The sequence below is a fragment of the Crinia signifera genome, chromosome 9 (assembly GCF_055691185.1).
Source record: "Crinia signifera chromosome 9, ASM5569118v1, whole genome shotgun sequence".
In the NCBI taxonomy this organism is placed as follows: Eukaryota; Metazoa; Chordata; class Amphibia; order Anura; family Myobatrachidae; genus Crinia; species Crinia signifera.
In genome coordinates this window covers 74,587,599-74,612,079 of record NC_139225.1, presented here as the reverse complement: position 1 = coordinate 74,612,079, position 24,481 = coordinate 74,587,599, and the positions used below count along the sequence as shown (strand labels likewise).

The 24,481-nt window shown below is 47.1% G+C and overlaps 1 protein-coding gene and 1 long non-coding RNA gene across 2 annotated transcripts in view; one reads left to right on the top strand and one right to left on the bottom strand.

Moving 5' to 3' along the window:
* Positions 1-20,369, top strand: part of UPRT (uracil phosphoribosyltransferase homolog) — a 41,869-nt gene extending 21,500 nt beyond the window's left edge. The window contains exon 7 of the mRNA XM_083159248.1: positions 19,905-20,369. Coding sequence (XP_083015374.1) covers positions 19,905-20,011 — 107 coding nt within the window. The 3' untranslated portion in view covers positions 20,012-20,369. The remainder of the gene's footprint in view (positions 1-19,904) is intronic.
* Positions 782-3,734, bottom strand: LOC146035666 (uncharacterized). The gene is made up of 2 exons (XR_014460688.1): positions 2,060-3,734; positions 782-1,972 (listed from the first exon to the last, which is right to left on the bottom strand). It is a non-coding gene; the product is annotated as an uncharacterized LOC146035666 (long non-coding RNA).
* Positions 20,370-24,481: the final 4,112 nt, after the last annotated feature.

Genomic DNA, 24,481 nt, shown 5'->3' with positions numbered 1-24,481 from the left:
TATTAATGAAATGTATACAAAACAGTAAGACTTTTTCTATTGGCACTTTCAGTAATAAACTGCAAATATGTGTATCTAGCAAATACAAGCAGGATACTTGCAGAGAATTGAGGTCCCTTGATGGACTGCGAGCTGGAAATGCACAAAATCCCCCCACACAAAAGCACAAACAGATTTGCAGTATATTATTGATAGCGCTGATAGCAAAAGTCTTAAGCTGGGTACACATATGTACAATCGTCGGGCCGTTCTTCCGATCTGCGGACGAACGGCCGTTCGATTGTATATATGTGTACGCTGTCCCGATCCCTTCGTTGCGATCGATAAACGGCCAAAAACGCTCTTGGCCGTCCACGGTCGGTCGGTCGCAGGTTCTTTGCTGCTTAATATTCTTCCGACAGGACGGCTCCATATCGAAAGAAAAGTGACATGTGTACGCACGTTCGATCGATATGCAGCCCGTTCCTGCGATCATTCCTCCCAAAAGCAGCACGCCCATGTGGGTGTTGACTAGCTGCGTCATCCCTCCATCAGCGCAGCATGTAAACAACAGGAAGTCTTCTCCCCCGTACTTTCCGCGCCATGCTGTTAAAGAATATTCGTTGTGTGTGCATTCCTTTTGAAATAAATAATCGTTGTGTGTGCATTCCTGACAGATATAGTTATAGAAGATAGATAGATAGATAGATAGATAGATAGATAGATAGATAGATAGATAGATATGTGATGTTCATTGTTCTGCATAAACACTTAACATTTATTAAGAAATACTGACAAAAAATACTGTGAACACTTTGTTTATTTGGGTGGTCGGACCTGAACAGAGTATATCACATACAGGTGCTTGCATTAAGGTGTAGCAGGAACGCCCACCCACCCAAAAAACATAAAAACACATTTGAACATGGTGGTGTATGTAGTGGAAAGCGGTCCCACGGCAGCAACGCATCACATGGGAACATCCCGGCCTGCTCACATGTGATGCGTTGCTGCCGTGGGACTGCTTGCCATGACATAAGTGCCACGTGTGAAGGTTTAGCAGGAAAGCCCACCCATCCAAAAAACATGCAGTATATCAGCTGTGGTACCTGCCAAAATCTAAATGTACAAATGGACATATTTTCTCTATACAGGTGCTTGCGTTAAGGTGTAGCAGGAACGCCCACCCACCCAAAAAACATAAAAACACATTTGAACATGGTGGTGTATGTAGTGGAAAGCGGTCCCACGGCAGCAACGCATCACATGGGAACATCCCGGCCTGCTCACATGTGATGCGTTGCTGCCGTGGGACTGCTTGCCATGACATAAGTGCCACGTGTGAAGGTTTAGCAGGAAAGCCCACCCATCCAAAAAACATAAAAACACATTTGAACATGGTGGTGTATGTAGTGGAAAGCGGTCCCACGGCAGCAACGCATCACATGGGAACATCCCGGCCTGCTCACATGTGATGCGTTGCTGCCGTGGGACTGCTTGCCATGACATAAGTGCCACGTGTGAAGGTTTAGCAGGAAAGCCCACCCATCCAAAAAACATAAAAACACATTTGAACATGGTGGTGTATGTAGTGGAAAGCGGTCCCACGGCAGCAACGCATCACATGGGAACATCCCGGCCTGCTCACATGGGATGCGTTGCTGCCGTGAGACTGCTTGCCACGACATGCACCATGCTTCTGGCCTCCAAATAAACAAGAAGGAGAAAAAAAGTTAAATAAAGTACACAAACTATTTTTTGACTTTACAATGCAAACCGTTATAAATTTTTTCGTATAAAGAGTGTACTACTGCTACGCCTTTTTGGATTTTTGAAATTTTTTGGGCTACGGTATGGACTTTCCCGCTAAGTTCTTGTAGACATTTATGGACTTGTGTCATGTTTTCTTGCATTGTGCTTTCGTCGCTGGACGTGTCAGGTGATGGTGTGTTCTTCTCCCCCTCTGCACTGACATCTGAAATCTCGATGATATCTATAATAAGTACAGATAAAGAAAGGTTTACCTTTCCACAAATGATACGTCACTATCCCATAAAGATGATTTGCAGTATACACTCACCATCTACACTGCTGGTGATCGCAATCACTTGGTGGCCCTCTGCGGTCCCTTCCATCGGCTGCGCAGCCTGGATATCATCTATAGTGACAAGGTAAAGTGACATATTACTACCCCTTGTTGTGTGTATAAAACATGTGTTCTGTTGGTGTGCTGGTACAAAACCTTACCTGTTGTACTCTCCTTCTTTATTTTTAGGTTGGAGGCCCTGTCTCTGCCTTCCTCATGTCTTCTCCTGGGATGGATTTCCTCTGAGTAAAAACAAGCAACATGTCAGCAAAACACACAAAATGTAATGGATCATGACAGTATATTAATAAAGCTACCTAGGGCATTGGACTCACTTCTTTTAATAATTCCACGAATTTTCTTGAGCTTGGCCTGCTCCTTGTGCTTCAGGTCCGACCACCGTTTTTGGAGCTGGTATTTGGACCTTCTTTTCCCAAACTTCTCCTTTATCTCCTTGCATACACGCTGCATAATAATTTCTTTTCTATAATTTGTCTTGGGGTATGTTTTTCTCGAACAATCGTAGTCCCTTCTATCCAGCATTTTGACCATCAGTTCCACCTCTGCAGATGACATGGCGGATGCGCGCGTCACTTTTTTCTCCTTGTTGTCAGCGATTTCTTTATCTGTTGTTATCAGTGCAGAATTGGAAAACAAAGGTTCTGTAGGTTCTGTACTGGCCTCCCCCATATGCGGTGGCGCCAGACCCTCCGACATGGCTCCTCGATGTCCCGTGTCTGTGTGACGCGAAGCACGTGCGTGGGGCGGAGATTCGTGTGCTCATCCAATCACTGTGTTTCAAGCCACGTTCAGCACGAAAGAATATTCCGTCGTTGCTGTTGGATTGATCGGAGCAGCGCAGCGAATTTTCCGGACTGTATCGACAATTATTTCGGTGAGTATTAACACAAAATGTGTAGTTTTCTATGACAGGGACTTCAATCTGTGGGCCATGGGTATGCTGGGGCTTGTAGTGACCGTGTATCCTATGTCCCACAGAGTTTCAACTCCTGTACTATAGCTACAGTATATCTAGTGTCCCACAGACTGAACACCTGTACATTAAATGGTTTATGGTGTAATAATATGCCTTTTTATTTTATTTTTTGGAACAGAAATTCAACCATGGCAGAAAAAAATGTCGAATTTATGAAGGACTTCATTGAGGCCTACAGGGATCAGAATTGTCTCTGGAATACCAAATCCAAAGACCATTCGAATCGGCAGAAGAGGCTATCTGCTCTGGAGGAGCTGGTGAGGGTGAGCCAGACCTACTACCCCACAGCAAATGTAGAGTGGGTCCGGACTCGGATCGCTAATATGAGGACCGTATTTAAAAAGGAACTAAATAAGGTGGAGTCCTCAAAGCGGTCTGGGGCAGGGGCAGACCAAGTCTATGTGCCCAGGCTGTGGTACTACGACCTGCTGGCCTTCACGGTGGACCAGGAGCTGCCCAGGGATTCGGTCAGCAACACTACAAGGAACCAGCCTGCCCCCTCCACCTCCGCGTGCAACCAAGAGCTTTCTGATGACACCATTTGCGGCACAGTAAGTAGACGTATTTTATTTTAAAAAATTTTTTTTAAACCAGATAAATATAACAGCAAGTACAGTATAAAAATTGTGAACATGTAAAATGAAAAGGGGGGGTATCGCCCCCTGCAACTGACCTCTCTGTTGGGCACAACAGAGAGGTCAGTTGCAGGGGGCGATACCCCCCCTTTTGGTTATACATCGTCAATTTGACCTTCTCTGTGGCCCTAATTCTGGTTCTTCTCAGTGGTGGAGGTATACTGTTATCCGCCTGAGAACACAGTGATCAATATTCAGACATCGCAAGTGCATTTACCACATTTTTTGTATTTGGAACTTTTGGTTGTCATTGGTAATCCCTGGTATCTACACTGTTGTAGTCTTTCTGGCGCGGATTATTGTAATATTTTTTGTTGTCTAAAATTAACGGAATAATATCATTCTGCCAATCCACAGCGCCAACACCAATAAAATACTGCATGTATTCATCCCTGTTAATTTAGCACGCATAGATGCATTTCTGGTGTTTAAATTAGTATTTGGTATGTCTGGTATCTAAATAATTAGTTTCCAGAGATGCCAGTCATAACGCCTCTTCAACTAGCTCACTTTCATCCATGGCAGCAACATGGTGGTGTATGGGCTGCGTTCTTCTGCGTAGATATAAAAATATATGGAAGTCTTAAAAATCGATAGTGATACATCATTGTCATCTTGTTTTGTTACAGCCATCGCTATTTGCCGAGGATGAATCTTCGGCATCGCTGGAGGTGGCATCACAGCTGCCTTCACCGGCCCTCTGCTCCACCCCCACACCAACCGCCACGACCAGCGCTGAACCGCAAACAAGCGCTCAACCTCCAGCAGAAGCGCCATCAAGAAGAGGGCGCAAAAGGCCGAGGCAGACTCCAGATGCTGCGGACGTGGCAACCACCAAGATCCTGGAGTCTGCCAACAGATTGATGACCATGGATGAGGATGATGCGGACCGGGTGGGGAGTGTATTAGCTGACAATTTGCGAAAGTTGGACCCGGCTACAAGGGTGGAGGTAGAGCGCATATTTTATGAGACGCTGTACCGGGCCCGTGTGGGGACTCTGTCCCGGCACACACGTCTCACCGATGAGACCCCTCTGCCTAGGGTTGAATTTCAACCCATCAGCCCAGCTCCTATACCCCAACAAGCGGTATTTCACCCGGTGCAATATCCGCAGTATCAACATTTACAGCCACCAACTGGGCAAAGGCAGCACCAACCGGCAACGTTGGCTAATACGCTCCCACCAGGTCCACCTGGTGGCCCCTTCCAGAGTTTATTGGAAAGTCCATCTCCCTCCCAACCACCGATGGATACAGGGGATTATGGGGTGGGACAAGTTTACCACCATATGTAAATATTTTATATAGTTTATTTAAGTGCATTATTGTTTTAAATATTTTTATGTTTAAGTATTTCTTTATTATTTATTTACTTGTTATTTATGTTATATTTTTTATAAGTTTATAAGTTAATAATTTATATAAAAATAAAAAATTCTGTAATCTAGTTGGTGTCCGTGTGAAAATATCATTTACCATGCAGGGTGACTATAGGGCACAGATATACATACGTACAAAGTACCAGGAGAAATTGGCATAGAAATAGGTGTGGTGGAGCAACTACTTGCTAGTACATAAACACCAGTACTGGGTACAGTCTGCACTCCAGGTGCCGTGGCATTGTGCCCTCCAGGAATGCCTGGCACCTGAGTACTACCACTCACTTGCCGTGATTCGGCCTCCACCTCCCCCTCCTTGCTGCAAGAAGACGCAGAGGACAACTTGTGCGGAACTGTGAGTATACAAATTTTATTGGCAAAATATGGATTATTACACACCAAAAAACAATATATTTACAATGACAAAAAGGTACATTTTTAAGCAATCATGTCATTCTGCCACTCCACAGCCCCAACACCATTGAAATAATTCAAGTACTCGTCTCTTGACAACTTTGCTTGCGTTGATGCATTTCTGGTGTTTAAATTAGTTGCCAAAGCTGTCAGACCAATAGGCTCGTCAACAACTTGGCTCTCATCCACTGTAGCCCCCAGTTGTTGTGTGTGCACCGCTTTTCTGCGCAGGTAGTTGTGCAGCACACAACAGGCCAGCACCACTTTGTCAATCTTATCTAGGCGCAGATTGATGGGACTGTGAAAAATTCTGAATTTATTACTCAGAATCCCAAACGCATTTTCAACCACTCGCCTGGCACGTGACAGGCGATAGTTAAAAATGCGTCGTTCCCTGTTCAGCGCCCTTTGTGGGTAGGGTTTAAGGACATTAGGGTGCAATGCAAAGGCCTCATCCGCCACAAAAACAAAGTTCAAACCGTGCTCATTTTCAGTCCGCTCTGGCAGATTCAGTTCATTTTTTTTCAGTTGGTCGTGGAAAAAGGTATTCTCCAGGGCTCCTCCATCTGAAACTCTACCATTTTTCCCAATGTCCACAAATACAAACTCGTATCGGGCATTAGCGATGGCCATTAGAACAATGCTGAAGAACCCCTTATAATTATAATAAAAAGATCCACTCTTTGCAGGGGGCATGATCCTGACGTGTTTGCCATCGATAGCTCCACCACAATTAGGGAAATTCCATAGATCACGGAAATCACGTGCAATATTTTGCCACTCCTCCTTGGTCGATGGAAACTGCAATATAAAAGTATATGCGTATTAATAATCTGTTTGGTTGATTTTAGACCCATCAGCCCTCCCCCATTGCAGCCTCAAAGCTATTACCCGCCTTATCAAAAAGACCCCCCACCCACTGGTGTAAAAGATTAAATCAACAGGCATTGTAAAGATATACATGTAGGGTACAGGTATGTGCACAGCTATACATATGGGGGACATGTATGTAATTTCCATATTTACCTTCATGTATTTGTCCTGAAGAACTTGGACGATGGCATCACAGGTGTCTGGTATTATCAACCCCAGCGCTTGAGATGAGATTGCGGTGGTGAATCTCAGGTCGGCAAGGGTCCTGCCTGTTGCCAGGTAACGCAGCGTTGCCACCAGTCTCTGCTCTGCAGAAATGGGCCTCCTGAAATAGGTGTCCTCTCTCTCTATTAAAGGGGTAACCAGTGTCAGCAGCTCCATAAAGGTAGCGTCATCCATACGGAGATAATTCCTGAAATCATCAGGATTGTTCTCCCGTATCTCCTTTAGCAATGGCATGTGGGAGAAGGTGTCTCTCCTCAGAAGCCAGTCTCTGGTCCAGCAGCTCCGATTCTTGGTCCTTTTTCTTTTTTTAATAGCCCGCAATCTAATGGCCATAGCAGCCAAAATGCACGCACGAGCCTTCCTTCTCCTCAAGCTCATGATTAAAAAGGCCCAAATGCACCGATAGACGAACGAACGTACGTATATCCAGTACAGCTAGCAATGATCTGAATAGTCACGGCTCTATTCACTGTACTACACGAACGATTCTTTGTTCCGTGATCACGCCTCGTTTTGGTATGCTCTTTTAAATCCAGCCCATTATGATAATGTTGTGTACATTTTTATCGTGCGAATAGCCAGAACGGGAGAGTGTGTACGGTGGTACAATCTTTTTCTTGCGATTGTTTGGACGGGAGTACATCGGACGTCGCAAGTACAATTGTACATATGTGTACGCGCAGATCGGTCGTATGTTTCGGACGGCCGAACGTGTATTCGGTCGATCGAACGGTCGCAAGAAAAATTAAATTGTACATATGTGTACCCAGCTTTACATACTATAAAAAATAGTTTTGAACAGGTCACCTGAATCCACATTCTGTATAAAGCCCATAGACTATTTGAATCCATGGGACTCCTAGAGGGTGTTTTACCACTTGAGTGGTATAACCGGAAATTATATCCTCCGACCTTTTCATTCCCCCACTATCCACGTCGGTGTGGAGTTGATTTTATATAATGTGGCGAGTGCAGCGAGCCACCAAGCCCGACTGTGGCGAGCGCAGCGGTACGCGTCCTCCGACCTTTTCATACCCCCACTATCCACGTCTGCGTGGAGTTGATTTTTTATAGTGTGGCGAGCGCAGCGAGCCACCAAGCCCGGCGAGTGGATGCGCATTACTTCACATGTATTCCGCGTCCGCTCGCCACACTATATAAAATCAACTCCACGCCGACGTGGATAGTGGGGGTATGGAAAGGTCGGAGGACGCGTACCGCCGTCCCTCGCTTCGGGTTGGCGTTTATAGTACGGGTGGCGTGGTGGTGCTTTTAACATTGGAATTGTGCTTATACAATTTAGGGTGCTTACATTATACATTAGGGTGCTTATACAATTTAAAATCGTATACCATTGTAAATGCCATACAATTCGATGGTATACGATTTAAAATTGTATTCCATTGAGCACACAAATCTGTGAATTAGCAGCTCCACCTTTGTGAGAGTGCTGAATCTGCACTTACCCACAGGCGGTGATGGCGTACCATATCTGTATTGCTCAAGGAACACGACCATTGAGGTGCCAGCCTTAATGATCGGAATTTCATTGCTTTTTGGAGTTTGAGTGGAAGAGTTACAACAGGTTTCTGAAATGTCAGATCATGTGTAAGAAGCCTTAATGGGACATGTGAAACCATAAGGTTTTTTTTCTATATATATATTTGCAGATTTGTTTGGCACTCCGGATAACTTCATTATATAATCTATATCTAGAGCAATCCGCACTCCAATTCAGGAGAAAGTAGCAGCAGTGGGGTGCTCCATTTAAAGTGACACACAAGGTGTACCATATATAACCGTGGAGCGCAGATATAGCCATCTGCATAACAGAGCACACTCCAGATACAAATAATATCCCAAAAATTGTAGCTTTAATACATCACCATTCACTCGACGTTTCGGACCAAACACAAGGTCCTTTGTCAAGACAGCTTAACATGTCATCTGTACAGCAGGGTAGTTGGCAGCACAATGAGCACCACCTTGGGCGCCCCTTATATAGGTCATCAATACACATCTAAGTTACATACACCTGTGTACAAACGCTAACAGAAGCCTCAAAGTGTCAAACTTACCAATGCAAATCCCACACTGTTGCCGCCATGGTACTAGCAATTATCCACAAGTGGGCACCGGAAATTATGTATGTGTTCCATCTGACCGGGACCTACAACACTGTGCATTCCACAGTCACCTCAACCACATCCTGTAACCGGCCAGGGAGACGGCGCATGCTCATGACTAAGCAAGATGGATATGCGTACCACAGCCATCGGCCCGCGGCCCACATAATGTGACTTTCTGATCATCTATACATCACATATAATGCCTACTGTGGACCCGCGGGTTATATAGTCGCACAGTAGATGACCCACAAATTGTTTACTAAAACCATGGTTTCCAGAATGTTGTTTTTTTTCTTTCTAAAAGTGCTACTGGTGACATCACTGCTAGGGAATTGATCTGTAACTGGAACTAATGTGGGGTCATGCTATGTAATTGGCACTAAATATGTGCAAGAAAATGATTGCTTGGCCTCTGTTTTATGCACAAATAAAATATTTCTCCCTCGGATAGCAGGGGACACTGCAGTCATCACGTGTGGGATAGTATGGTGTACTGGAGGAGTCGGCACTTTAAGAAATTTAAGTGTGGCTGGCTCCTCCCCCCTCTATCCCCACCCAGACCTCAGTCTTAAAAAAAGTGCCCGGAGGAGTCGGACTCCTGGGCAAGGGTCTCCTGAGGGAGATTAGGTTTTTATTTCTTTATTATTTTTATTTCACTTTATGTTAGTGACAGGCAGACAGGACGGGTCTGCCTGTGAAGAAGGAACCCTGGAGAGGTACAGTCGACACTGCACGCAGTGTTCCTCTGTTACCTAGAAACCACCAGAGCACCCACTCTGGGGACCCGCCGCAGCTGCACGCAGCGGGCGTTCCGGGTCCAAAGTTATGCCTCCCCTGTCTCCTCCAGGAACACAGAAAAAGGGGGCCAGCCAGAAGTGAGCGCACTGGCTGGTGAGAGAGTATCAGCCGGCCGCATCCATTTTAGGTCGCGGTCAGCGCTGACACGGCTGTACTTGTATTTCCCGCCCACAGATCGGCGCGGGAAGCGTCCGCGTCAAGGAGGCGGAGCTAGCATCGGCGTCTCTCTCAGCACGGCCGCCATTGCCCGGAACGCAGCTTCTCTCCACTGCTCCAGCAGTCTCAGACACCTGCAGTCCCGGTATACCGGCTCCTGTGTGGTTACAGCGCTTCCCCTGGGACCTCAACTGTACTGGGATTCAGCAGGGGTTATCCCCATACACAATACACATCGGGGGGCAGGATTGGCTCCTCTCTCCCTATTGACACTCAGGCCTCGGAGTGCTAGTGAGTGCTTGTGTCTGTGTAGTGTGTGCGTGTGGGGTGCTTAAAACTTTTGTCAGTATGGCAGGAAGGGCTACTTCAAAAGCAGCACAAAAGGTGTACTCCTGTAAGGAGTGCAAGGAGCAGTATACGCCACATATCAAGGGTGTTTCCCTGTGCGGCCCCTGCTATACTAGAATTCAGTCTTCTGCAAGGGTGCAGGTTGCTGTTACTCCCAGGTCCCCTGGGTCCCAGCCTAAGCCCCCATGTCCTGGGGAGGTTTTACAGACCCTTCTCTCCAGTTTTACTGCTGAGATGAAAGCTTCTAGAAAGGACAGGGAAGTCTTTCACTCCCATCTGTCTCAGTTAGCTACTTCTGAGCCTCTATGGGCTTCATCCCTTATTCAGTCTGTTGACTCCCTAAAACAGTCTGTGTCGGCTTACTCCCAGACTAGACCTTCCTCACCTCCGGTGAAGAGAAGGGCGGTTCAGGCCATAGTCCTGGCGGACGACGCAGATGATTGTATTCCCTTAGAAGAGGGGGAATTTCCTCCTGATCTAGCTCAGGATCCCGCAGGGGACGATCTGCCAGAGGATGAGGTTCAGGGAGTGGAAGGTCTGATCAGGGAGATCCGTGACACTTTCCACATTGCCGATACATCCGCACCCCCTCCGGTGTCCATTTTTGGCAGAATCCAAAAGCAGCCCCTAACTTTCCCGGACTCAGAGGAGTTAGACAACCCTCTTTTAAAAGTCTGGAAGTCTCTGGATAAAAAGTTTCAGATGTCCAGGAGATTGAAGGTCCTTTACCCCTTCTCAGATGCATCCAGAGAAAAATGGGAGACTCCTCCCACTCCAGATGTGTCCCTTTCCCGCTTATCTAAGAAGACCACACTCCCTATCCCGGGAGCTGTGTCCCTAAAAGAGTCACAGGACAGACGTTTGGATAGTTCTCTCAAAAACATTTATACAAACGTAGGAGTTCTGTTGCGCCCTGCTCTGGCGTCTGCTTGGGTTGCAAGAGCAATGGAAAAATGGGCTTCTGATCTTGTTACTGGTTTAGAACAGAATACTCCTCGAGATGAACTAATCTGTTTGGCAGAGTGCATCAGGGATGCGTCTTCCTACATAGGGGAGGCAGCCTATGATAATTCTATCCTAGGAGCAAAGGCTTCAGCTTCTGCGGTGGTGAACCAGAAATCAAAAAGGCCGTGGAGGCTCTTCCCTTCGGGGGCGACATGCTCTTTGGGCCTGATCTAGACAGGCTTATCTCCCAGGCAACAGGGGGAAAGTCTGCGTTTCTTCCATCATCCGCTCCGCCACCAAAAAGGCCTTTTGTGTCCACTACCTTTCGTTCCTTTCGAGGGAACGCGGGCTTTAGAGGTAGGTCCAGAGGAGGTTTCCCTTCCTACAGAGGCCGCCGCGGTCGTGGGGCCAGAACAGCCCAGCCCTCAGCATCCACCACTATTAGAGATACCAAGACCACAGAGAAATCTGTGGCATGACGGTCTCCCAGCTCACCTAGGGGATCCCGAGGTGGGCGCTAGGCTGTTATTTTTTGCAGACACCTGGAAGTCCCACTGCAAAGATGCCTGGGCACTTCAGATTGCGACTCAGGGTTACAAGCTGGAGCTCACTGCCCCTCCTCCAAACTTGTTTTTCCCAATAGGGCTTCCATCTTCAGAAGAAACAGCTGCAGCCCTTTGTGGGTCAATTCAATCACTCCTCTTTTCAAAGGTGATTGTCCCTGTTCCAGCACATCAAAGGGGCACCGGGTACTATTCAAGCATCTTTGTAGTACCAAAGCCGGATGGCTCCGTCCGGCCGATTCTCAATTTAAAGAATCTGAACGAATTTGTGTTCTATCACAAGTTCAAAATGGAGTCAATTCGTTCAGTGGTGGCGTCCTTGAAGAAGGGAGAATTTCTTCTCTCCCTAGATATCAATGACGCGTACCTACACATACCCATCTGGGAACCGCATCAGAGGTTTCTCAGGTTCGCCATACAAGACAATGATTACCAGTTCAGAGGACTACAGTTTGGCCTCTCCTCCGCCCCGAGGGTGTTTACCAAAGTACTGTCTTGTATGATAACGGCGCTTTGTCTAAAGGGGGTTACCATCATACCGTATTTAGACGACCTTCTTTTAAAGTCACCTTGTCAAGAAAAATTAGCAGCAGACGCCCTCCTAACCTGCAATTTTCTGGTCCAAAACGGATGGATAATGAACTTCAAAAGTCACAACTAAATCCGTCTCAGAGACTTCAGTTCTTGGGCCTGATCCTGGACACAGTTCAGGAAAGGGTATTCCTACCAATGGACAAGATCAGGACTCTTCAGCTAAGAGTACGTCAGATTCTGCAACTACGCACAGTCTCTGCACACCTTTGTACCCGCCTGTTGGGACTAATGGTGCCTCATTTGAGGCCCTCCCATACGGGCGTTTCCACTCCCGAACTTTTCAGGAGAATCTGTTGTCCCAGTGGTCGGGATCACACCTGCAGATCCACAAGAGAATCTCTCTGTCACAAAAAACGCGCACATCACTTCGATGGTGGCTCCATACCCCACATCTGTTGCAGGGCCGCAGCTTCAGGCCGTGCACATGGACAATGGTGACGACAGACGCCAGCCTCCGAGGCTGGGGAGCTGTCGCCCTGAACAACAGGTTCCAGGGAAGATGGTCACCGCAGGAGGCCAAGCTTCCCATAAATATTCTGGAGCTACGGGCCATCAGGCTGACCCTGTCATAGGGGCACGATCTCCTCAGGGGACGCTCCATAAGGATCCAGTCCGACAACATGACAGCAGTAGCCTACATAAATCGGCAGGGGGGCACAAGGAGCCGTGCTGCTATGAAGGAGGTTCGACCCATTTTGGAATGGGCAGAGGCTCATGCAACGGACTTCTCGGCAGTTTTCATACCAGGGGTGGAGAACTGGCAGGCGGATTATCTCAGCCGCCAGGATTTCCACCCAGGGGAGTGGGCCCTCCACCCGGAGGTGTTTCGACAGATCACCCTCAGGTGGGGGACCCCACAGGTAGACCTGATGGCTTCCAGACTGAATCATCAGCTACCTCTCTATTGTGCCAGGTCACTGGATCCAGCGGCGCTGGCGGTGGACGCATTGTCCATCCCGTGGCCGTACAGGCTAGTCTACATCTTTCCTCCTTTTCCAAGAAGATAAAGAGGGAGGCCACAACAGTCATACTGGTGGCACCAGACTGGCCGAGAAGGTCTTGGTACTCCGACCTCAAGCTCCTGTTGATAGACTATCCTTGGCGTCTTCCAATGCGGCCAGATCTACTTCAACAGGGACCATTCGCTTACCAAAGCTTACAGCATCTACATTTGACGGCCTGGCTGTTGAGGCCGACCTGCTAAAACGAAGGGGAATTCCATCATCAGTAATTCCAACCATGCTTAAAGCCAGAAAGGGGGTTACATCGGCCCACTACCATAGGATATGGAAATCCTATGTCAGCTGGTGTGAGTCCAAGAAATTTCCCAGGGCGGTCTTTAGTTTTTCCAGACTGCTACAGTTCCTACAAGTAGGGTTGAACTCTGGCCTGCGGTTGGGTTCCTTAAAGGTGCAAATTTCTGCCCTCTCTATCTTTTTCCACCGCAGATTAGCCCTCATCCCGGAGGTGCAGACTTTTCTAAAAGGGGTACTTAGAATACAACCTCCTTTTGTATCTCCAACTGAACCCTGGGAACTACCGCTGGTCCTGAACTTCCTCAAGTCAGACCTTTTTGAACCCCTTATCTCGGTTGACCAAAAATATCTCACATGGAAGACTGTCATGTTGTTAGCTTTAGCCTCTGCACGTCGGGTGTCAGAGTTGGGGGCGCTATCTTGCCGGGAGCCTTTCCTGATCTTCCATAAAGATAGAGCCGAATTAAGGACATGCAAGGAATTTTTGCTGAAGGTGGTGTCGTCCTTTCATGTGAACGAACCGATCGTGATTCCAGTTCTTTCTGGAGATTCAAAATTACTGGATGTAGTCCGTGCTCTACGGATTTATCTAAAACGTACAGCTGCTCTAAGAAAATCAGATAATCTTTTTGTTCTTTATGGAGCTGAAAAAAGAGGGTGGCCAGCTTCCAAACAGACGCTGGCCCGTTGGCTGTGCCTAACCATTAAGGAAGCTTATGTACAGGCTCAAAGACAGGTTTCGCCTGGCATTTCTGCTCACTCCACAAGGTCAGTCAGCACGTCCTGGGCCCTAGCTAGGGGAGTCTCCCTGGCTCAGGTGTGTAGGGCGGCTACCTGGGCCGGTGTGAATACATTCGCAAGGTTTTACAAGTTTGACACCTTCGCCTCCTCTGAGGCTTCATTTGGAAGGGCAGTATTGCAGGAATCCCAGTGCTCTCCCACCCGGGAGTAGTGCTTGGGTATTATTCCCCAGGTTGTTAAAATCGCCCAGACACACTGTGGGGACCCCTGGGTACAATGCCATAAATTCTGCCACCTTTTTTAACACAAATGGGGAGTATGGAGGAGGAACATATACCGCCATGAGAAGGGTTGGGATAGATTGGATGGAGCATTTTATAAACACAAACCTACCCCATGGGTCCATCTGGACGGTGTCTAGGGAAAAGGATACAGTTTTTTTAATGAGAACAGAGACACCCCTAGATGCAGAAGTATAGGTAGAGTGGTAGGCCCATCCAACCCACGGTTTTTTTAATGACAAAATCTTACTACCCACGAGGTGGGTTTCCATGAGACAAATGACATCAGAGTTGTATTGCCTCAGTTGTCTAATAACCAAGGATCTTTTTATCTTATCGTTAATGCCCCCCACATTCCACGTCAGAAAATTAAGCGTACCCATTGTCACACCCAGTCCATTTCACTCTACACCACCAGGGGAGCACAAAGATACTGAAGACTGATAAGGTCACACGGTCATAACACAGTAAAAAAATTGGAAAAAGACATAGAGAAGTGAAAGCAGAACACATGGTGCAGGTGCACCCAAAAGAACAATTTAACCCATTCCCCCCACCCCGTATACCATATCCCAACTGTGGCACACCTGGAGCCCCAACAAATACCATAGAGAAACCCTGTATCTAATGGTAAGTCACCACATAGATACCTAGCTACCAACTATCTATCTATCCCCCGGCTCTAAAACACAGGCCAAGGGGGTAACTTAAACAAGCATACTTAGGGTATACCTATTTTACTGAACACAACTTCTGCAGGGGGACAAAGAATTTAATGACCTAGAGCCAGAGCTGCTCCCCACCTAGGTCATACATATATATACGCAGCCTCCCAGGGCTGCGAGGGTACACGCATACAGTGCGTCGCTGTATCACGGATACGGAGCACCTTCAGGTGTGCTCCTCCATTACAGGATGAGGTGTGCACTATATGAATAATAGCAATAATCAAAAAAAGCAAGAACGGTAATATATAAACAGTTGCATAGGCCTATGCTAACGAGGAGCGACATCAGCCAACTTATATATGCATATACTCATCAGTTTTGAAGTAAGGGGAGTATAGTCATTCAGGCGCCAAGGCATGGCGTTGTGGTCGATGTCTGTCCAGCCATGCCGCAGCCTCCCGCGGTGTTGTAAAGAATTTGGTCTCTCCATCAGCGACCACACGCAGCCTAGACGGAAAGAGCATAGCATACGGAATATTTACCTCCCTCAGTCTCCTTTTGATGGTTACAAACTGGGCCCTGTCCTTCTGGACGTCGACAGCAAAATCAGGGAAAACTGAAACAGGTGAACCATTCCACTTAAGAGGGCCCTTGGTCCGGGCCAGTCTGAGGACCACATCTCGGTCGCGATAGTGCAGGAATTTGGCGATGAAGGTTCGAGGTGGGGCGCCTGGTGGTAATGGTCGCATAGGCACACGGTGAGCACGTTCAACAGCGAAGTGCGCAGAGAATTCTTCCGAGCCAAATGTGTCGGTGAGCCATTTCTCCAGAAATTAATCCGGGGAACCACCCTCCTCCTTTTCAGGGAGGCCCACAAAGCGAACATTGTTTCGTCTGAGGCGTCCCTCCATGTCCGTCAATTTTTTGTTGATTCCTTGAATTTGGGATTCAACGGCTGTGGTGCGCCGGTCTAGAGGGGCTACAGTATCTTCCATTGTGGAGACCCTAGTCTCGACCTCTCCGACTCTCTCCCTCACCCTCTGCAGGTCATGATGTATAATGGATAAGTCCGACTGAACCTGGGCAATTTTGTCCGCCAGCCGGTTCTCGGTGGCCGCAACCGCGTCCAACAATCTCTGGAAAGGGTCTACTGGTTGTTCAGGTGGGTCAGATTCAGCACCAGGAGATGATACGGGCTGTGTGATCTCGGGGGGTTTAGCCTGAGAGGGGTTCCTGGCATATCTCTCCAGTTTTGCCGCCGCTGTAGCTGGGTTGCTTTTCCCCATTCTACTTGTGGTGGGTGCCGCGGATAGACGGTATGGGAAGCAGTCCGGGGGTACAACAGTAGTGGTCTGCAGTTAGGTATTACTAGGTCTCAGGATGTTAAGCTAGGGTGCATGTGCTTGACTGAGGACCGGAGGTGGGCAGTGTCCATACAAAGTACAAAACAGCACTTGCACATATAGCTGCGTATAGTATGCGAACCTGGCCTTCAATCAATCAAACAAAGGGCACCACCCTTCTGGCTCAGTAAAGGTGTCGGCTCAGTTAGATATTTATGGCTGTCCTGCAGGGTATAAAAACTGACAAGGTGCCAATCTGCTTGTTATTTGCTACAGGGCAGGGTTTCAGGGGGAGAGGGTAAACCCTTACCAGAGCCGTCTGTTGATGCCGGAGATGAAGTCCTCACTCCCCTCAAAGATCAGCAGGAGGGGGGGATAGTGCCAATATCGCCCAATGCCCCACTGCTACTCTCGCCCAGCGCCGGGGGTATGGGAGGGGGGTGAGGCAGATAGTGTCTAGCTCCAGCGGCCTGAAAGTATTGGGCGCCCCCAGCAGATTGGAGCTTCTCCTGTAAGGTCAGCGCGGATCGGGGGAGAGGGCGTGCGGCTATCTAGCCTTCCGCTGTCACTCACCCCAGTGTCGGAGGCCGGGCGGGTGATCAGTCAGGCGGGCTTCCGGCGGTGCGACCTCGCTTGTACTCCCGGTCGGCGGGGGAGAGGGCGTGCTGTTATCCCTGTCGTCCGCCGTCGCAGATCCAGTTACAGGAGCCGGGCGGGAGAGGAGGCGGGTGGGCTCCCGACGGCGTGTGCGGCTTCTTCAGCGTCTTCGCGCCCCAGGCCCCAAGCACTGGACACAAGCTGGAGGGGTCCCGGGCTGAGCGGATGGGGGTCACCTTGGAGCTGCAGGTACCAGGGCACAATACCGTGTTGCCTATGTGGATACCACCCCGGGAGGGCAGCGCAGGATGGGTATAAGCAGAATTAGGTGGAGGAGAGCCCGCACTATGCGTGCTACTCCATGCTGATCTCGGCCACGCCCCCTTGGGTATTATTCCCACACGTGATGACTGCAGTGTCCCCTGCTATCCGAGGGAGAAATAAGGAATTTGGTACTCACCGATAATTCCTTTTCTCCAAGGTAGCAGGGGACACTGCACGCCCTCCCAGCGCTAGTGTTTCTGCCATGCTAATAATAATAATATCTCCTGGTTCCAGGGGGTCTTTATCCAGTAAATTAAACATGCCGGTTGAATGTTTTGTTAGTAGTTCTTCTACTCCTATTTTTCTATATGTTTTAATGTGTCTGTTGATACCTTTTGTTTGTTAAAACAGTTTGATGTGTGTTGGATTCTAATCTCCATATTCTCTATGAATGGATGTGTCCTCCTCCTGTCGGGTGCTTGCCCTATCCTCTTCCTCTCGGACACAGTTTTTTAAGACTGAGGTCTGGGTGGGGATAGAGGGGGGAGGAGCCAGCCACACTTAAATTTCTTAAAGTGCAGACTCCTCCAGTACACCATACTATCCCACACGTGATGACTGCAGTGTCCCCTGCTACCTTGGAGAAAGGGAATTATCGGTGAGTACCAAATTCCTTATATTTGTGTGTATTTCATGTGTTTGATGCATTTATACAACATAATTACAAGATACTTCATTTGAAATAAAGTATTCCAAAATGCAGAATAATCCATTGGAGCATCTGCCGTTGGTGCCTTCCCGGAGGGATAGATAGAGGTCGACTGTAGACAGAGGCGGCACTCAGCGGGCTTAGTGAAAAAAACTTTTATCTGGAAAACTCCAACGTTTCGGAGCAAACGTGCTCCTTTTTCAAGGTGTACCCTTGAAAAAGGAGCACGTTTGCTCCGAAACGTTGGAGTTTTCCAGATAAAAGTTTTTTTCACTAAGCCCGCTGAGTGCCGCCTCTGTCTACAGTCGATATATATATATATATATATATATATATATATATATATATATATATATATATATATATATATATATATATATATATATATATATATATATATATATATACGCACACACACACGAAATGGTTCAGGTATTGCGTTAGTCTAATGGCGAGCCGCAACTCCAAAACGTTTCTACGGTTAGTGAGAAACAAAGAGTAACACAGAATGGGGGGTTGTCAGGAGTGCACTCTAGTGGTACCACCTAGCAAGTAAGTATAGTAATCATGATATCACAATCGGTACTTGTGTATTATCACGGCGCCCACTACTCCATTTGCGTAGTGGGCTATTCAGGGTAGTGAAATCGCATCGCATTGCATGCCATTATTGTATGGCATGCGATGCGATTTTCCTATGTAATGTATTCACTGCTCTGTGTCAGTGAATCCATTAAAAAGATAGGATGCGATAAAAAATCGCATTGCATGCCATTATTGTATGGCATGCGATGCGATGAGATATCAGTTCTGATGGAACCTAGAATAATGCCATTTAATGGTAAAATTACATATAATGTCATTGTGGACCCCCCACTATCCACGTCATCCCGAAGCGTGGCGAGCGCAGCGGTACGTGTCCGACCTTTTCATACCCCCACTATCCACATCGGCGTGTTGTTGATTTTATATAGTGTGGCGAGCGTAGCAAGCCACCGAGCCCGAAGCGTGGCGAGCGGACGCGTAATACATGTAACATAATACACGTCCCCTTGCAGGACTCGCCACGCTACGGGCTTGCTGCGCTCGCCACACTATATAACATCAACTCCACACCGACGTGGCTAGTTGGGGTATGAAAAGGTCGTTCGGACCAGTACCGCTGCGCTCGCCACGCTTCGGGATCACGTCGATACTGGGGAGGGGGGGGGGGGGGGGGCATTAATAAATGACATTATGTCATTTAATGCTATTGTACATTAAATGCCATTATAAGCGTCAAAATCGCATCGCATGCCATACCATAACGGAATGCAATGCGATATGATGCGATTTCACTACGTTTGCGTACTTAGTAAATTCCGGCACCGTGATAATACACAAGTACCTCACATCATTAATTTTTCTGAAGTGGAATTCAGGTGTTCAACAATGCAACGTAGACTTCGTTCAGAAAGTAATTCTTTTATTTAAGAAGACCAATGCGTTTCGTCAACATGACTTCATCAGGGGCAATGCAATATGAGAGGTATACAACAGGAGGTATTGCTTATATCGAACAGTGTTTTAAAATAAATGAAAAGTATTAGGGGCTGATCCCCTGGGGTAAATCAGTACCCTTTAGAAGAAACAGTGTCGGTACCCTCTATAAGGAACAGTGGTTCCGTATCTGTAGGATATGATGAGCCACACTAGTGGATGATATTTTAGGAGTTTCATATTTCCCAATCTCAAAGTAATCACTGCAGGGATATAGTAGTTACACCACTGTAAAAAAATCCCCAGGCGCTATTTCTTTTACAGGTTTACTTCATTATTATTGTTATGACACCAGAACTCTGTTTGTTTATACAGCTATTATTTATAGAAACTATGCTAATCATCACTTCATTTTGCCGCACTATTAATAGCTCTTTATTCACAGGTGCCATCTCCATCATCCAGGAGTTTCCAGATATAACCATTTTAACCACAGAGGTCCACCCAGTTGCCCCCACACACTTTGGACAAAAGTATTTTGGTACAGACTGACCATGTGAATCCTCCCCCTGCTGGGGGGGTAAGGCACATGATGCCATATGCCAAGCAACTACTGTACATTCTTCAATGTATTTTTACTAACTGCTTAGACAGGCCTCTGATTTATGCACATTTTTTTTGTATGGTCTTTTTTTCTAGCTTTTTATTAAAGACTTACTGCCTAGCCACCAACAGCAGAAACTGAATGGTGTTTTTACTTGATATTCAGCGCTTTCTCACCTCCCCCAGTGTTCAATGACACATTCCATTCAAAAACAGCTTGTACTGGTGTGCTAAGGCAGCGAGGGCATCAGGTACTTATTTATTTGTATTACTATTACAGCAGCATAACAATAAAGTGTTGATATGATTCATGCAGTAGAGGTTTCTTTTTTTTTTTTTTTTTTGCTTGCAAGCTTCAAATTTCAGCTGTTATCCTCAACACAAATTAGTAATGTTAACACTGAATACATAAATAGGGTGCCTCATACACAGAATCAAGAAGTGTAAGGTAACTTTTGGCTTCCTCCTATCAGTGAGATTTGTTATGATCTGAATCTATCATCAGGCTCTCCATTTGTTCTTGTATCACATACAGATTGTAGTGCAATTATTGTAGCTCTTCAGACTAATAATCTGCTACAGTGTATTAGCCTGACAGCTCTTATTTCTCAAATGATTCCCCTTACATAAATTATTGCACAGTAGATGTGTATAGCTGATCTCTTAAAACAGACTTGATACGTTTATGGAAAAATCTTTGGTAAATGGATATCAAGCCTGTAGTTGCCTTCTGTATTGTACTGTAGCTACCTTATACGGTAGTCATTGTGTATGGGGAACAAATGATAGTCATGGAAGGGTACACACAAACCCTTTCCTTTCCCACTTGCCATCTGTTTGCTATATTTCAATTACAAATGTCTTCTTCGGCCTCTGAACACACATCTTAATGTGTATGGGTACATTTGCCATCATTTATACTACTTGTCATCTGTAAAACATACTGTTCATTCTTCTATTTCATTTATTTCTGCCAATTCCACTTATGTAAGCTCTTATATTCCTTATATTGAAAAACAAATGCAAATATTACTTACAGGGGCGGAACTGCTAGAGACAATGGTGTCAGTTGCCACAGGACTCCAGCCCTGAAGGGAGCGCCTCTATTGTCCCCAGCTCCATGTCCTGGACTTGCTGCTCTGACACTGTGAGGACCACCAGTGGCTTTTTGTTTTGTTTTACTGTGTCCTGGACGGGAAACTGTCATCTGTCAGACCAGACTTTGGTCGACATGAGTTTTTCACTGTTTTTTGAGCCGACAGGCGGTATTTCATGCCCTACCATCCACTAGGGCGTGGTGGGAGAATAAAATAGTGTGCCCGAAGCATTGCGAGCGAAGCGAGCGATACAAGGGGCAGCGGTTCGACTCCAACAGTGTCCATGTCGACTGTGTCGACATTCGGGTCAAACAGTGAAAAACTCATGTCGCCCTAATGACTGTCGACCTAAAACCATGTCGGCCTTGGCCCATGTCGACCTTAAGCCATGTCGACCTTTAACCCTGTCGACCTTGGGGACAGTTGACCTTCCGGGGTCGACCTAATGACTGTAGACCTAAGTCTGTTCTGACAGATGTACCGCTTCCGTCCTGGACTTGGTGCTCCACCTCCCTCCCAACCCCTGAATGCTGGCTGACAATCACTGCAAAGCATTGAGACCAGGTAACAAGAGCAGAATGGTGTCCCAGAGACGGTGCCCTGCTTCCTGCCACCCCCATACTGTGGGTTTAACCAATATCTACCAACCACTCCAATGTACTGACTGATGTGATGTAACAGCAGGGGACAGAATCATCATGAAATCTTGTGATGTTTATGGGGCAATCTTAGATGAGGTGCTATCATGCTGGGACTTGTAGTTCTGCAAAGAAAAACACATGGTGCAGATGCACACTCCACGTTATTAAATCAATAATTAAGGTACTTGGTATATTCAAGAAATATTTGCCCACCAACCAGCATGTTGACCTCATATCTCTGGTGGGTTGTTAATACTGTGAATCCGGGATAAGGCAGTCACCCCAGGGCAGCGCATAGGTGAGAAACTAAGCTGTTAGTGTGTTAATAAGAAAGAAGCAGAAGCTAGGGGTTACAAGATGCTACAAAATTGAAAGTGCTTGAAAATGTAATATTTGTGGAAAATAAATAGTGCTAAATAAATGTCAAGGTGTGCCACACCAACCCAAGGGGAACCGCGCCCCAAATCCATCTCTAAGACTAGCAAATAATCAATTTTTAGGTCTTACCTTCATTGTGCCTTCAGTTTGCAGTCTGTGGGGTGCTACTCTTAGTTGAAGGAGTCCCAACCTTCAGGTGTACTGTGTACACAATATTAATCTTGTGATCTGGGGCAACAGTTTTCCAAGCAGCGCACACCACAAAAGGCGTCATCTGCACCTAACAACTTACCACTATTCCATAACATAATTCAGTCCTCATATCTGCATCAGATTGCATCCAATTGAAACCCCCCATCCGTCCTTTCTAGTGCACTTCCCCCACCCCTTGTACTGTTATGTCAGCCTTTCTACTCCAAAAATTAAGATAATGATAATCCCTACCCCTTCGCGGTAAAATGCCACAGTTTGCGGATCTATTGGGAGGAGGCTGGGTTAAAGTGACACTATCTTGTCATATTGGCTCCACAACTTCCCCACTGACCCGCAAGCTTTTGCAAAGGGATTTGTAGTATCATGGCAGGAGTTTCTGGGTACTCCGTGACCCAGAGATGAGGTTTTGCTGGGTGCTGTAACCGTATAGTGGGCAGTGCTGGGAAGAGACCATCCCCTCCCCATCCTGTACGGCGGGACTTCTGGGTTGTGGAGGCGACTGCTGGTCTTCTGAGGCACAATTAATGCAAGTGGCACATAGGGCCTGATTCAGACGGGCTGTGAATTCGCAGCCCACGCTGTATGAAGTGCGCAAATGATCGCACGGTAGGCAATGCGCAAATGTGTGAGTCTTCTGACCGAAGGCTAGCCTTTCACTGTGCGGTAAGAGTTTGCTGTGACCAGAGGAAAAATCATTAGATGGCGAGTGATTTTCCCCGTGTGTACAGGGGAGGTGTTGACTTGCTCACTGGGCTCTAAAGACTCGCAGCTCAGCAAGCAGGTATGAATCAGGCCCATGGTCGCTGTGGGGAGGGACTGCAGGGGATGGAGAAACAGACAGGTGCTGTAAGTGGCAATAAGCAGGATGTTTGTCAGGGGGCGCACCAAAATGTATCTTGCCTTTGGGCGACGAGAATAAAGTTACACTACCAATTACTGCTTTATTTATTTCTCACAAGTCTCCTGCAGTTATGAACACAGGGCAGGATATATACATGTCATTGATTTACTGACATATTATACTTCCAAACTTTCCTATTGCTGAAGTATACTGTACACCCATCACTTTAACCCCTTCCCGACATTTGACGTATATATACGTCATGGCCGGGATGTACTTCCCGACACATGACGTATATATACGTCATGACTTTAAACTGTCCCCGCGTCTATAAACGCGGTGACAGTTTAAACATGTCTGCTGTCCCTGACAGCAGACATGTCCCTGCATGCCCAGGGGGGGTGGCGATGCCTCCCCCCCGTCGGCGATCGCTGTGATTGGCTGTTCAATGTGAACAGCCAGTCGCAGCGTTTTCCTGTGTTACCGGCGAATCAGACGCTCGGTAACACAGGTGTCAATCACCGCCGGGTGTGAGGGGGCATGAGGGGGTCACCGGTGATGACCACACCTCACCCCACCTCACCCCACCTGCCCCCAAGGCTGTGATTGGTCCGACGGACCAATCACAGCCAAGGCGCGTCATTTAAACTAACGGTGACTGCGCTGCAGACGCCATTCCGGTCTGGAATTGCGTGCAGAGCGGTCACCGGCCACTCTGTCGTGATATACATACCTGAACCTTGCCTGATACTTACCTGATCACCGCTGGTAGCGTGCTGCCAGCAGCTGGATGCTTCCTGGATCTTGTGACTTCCTGTGTCCTGCTGCTGCAGTGTCATAGAGTCACAGATCGTGAGAGATAGTGACAGAGAGTGCTATATTTTGTGTCTGCTGCACCCCTTTTGTGCTGATCAGTATATCTGAATTAAATTAATTAACTGATCAGCAACTTTTTGGGGGTCCAGGGTTTTTTTTTTATATATACCCTGTCAGGTTGCACCCACAGTTGTCTGCCTGCTGCCCCTCACTGCTAATCAGTGTCGCATCACTGCATCACTGATCTGCAGTTTTTTTTTGGGGGGGGGGGATTGCAGTGGGGTTTTGTTTTTACACCCACGTTGCTTTTGTGGGTGCTTTTGTGGGTGTCCTGTGGCCGCTGATCAGTGACGTACATCACTGAACAGCATTTTTGGCACAGGGTTGATATCATTTTTTTTCTGCAGTTTTTTTAAATTGTTTTTTTTTTTTT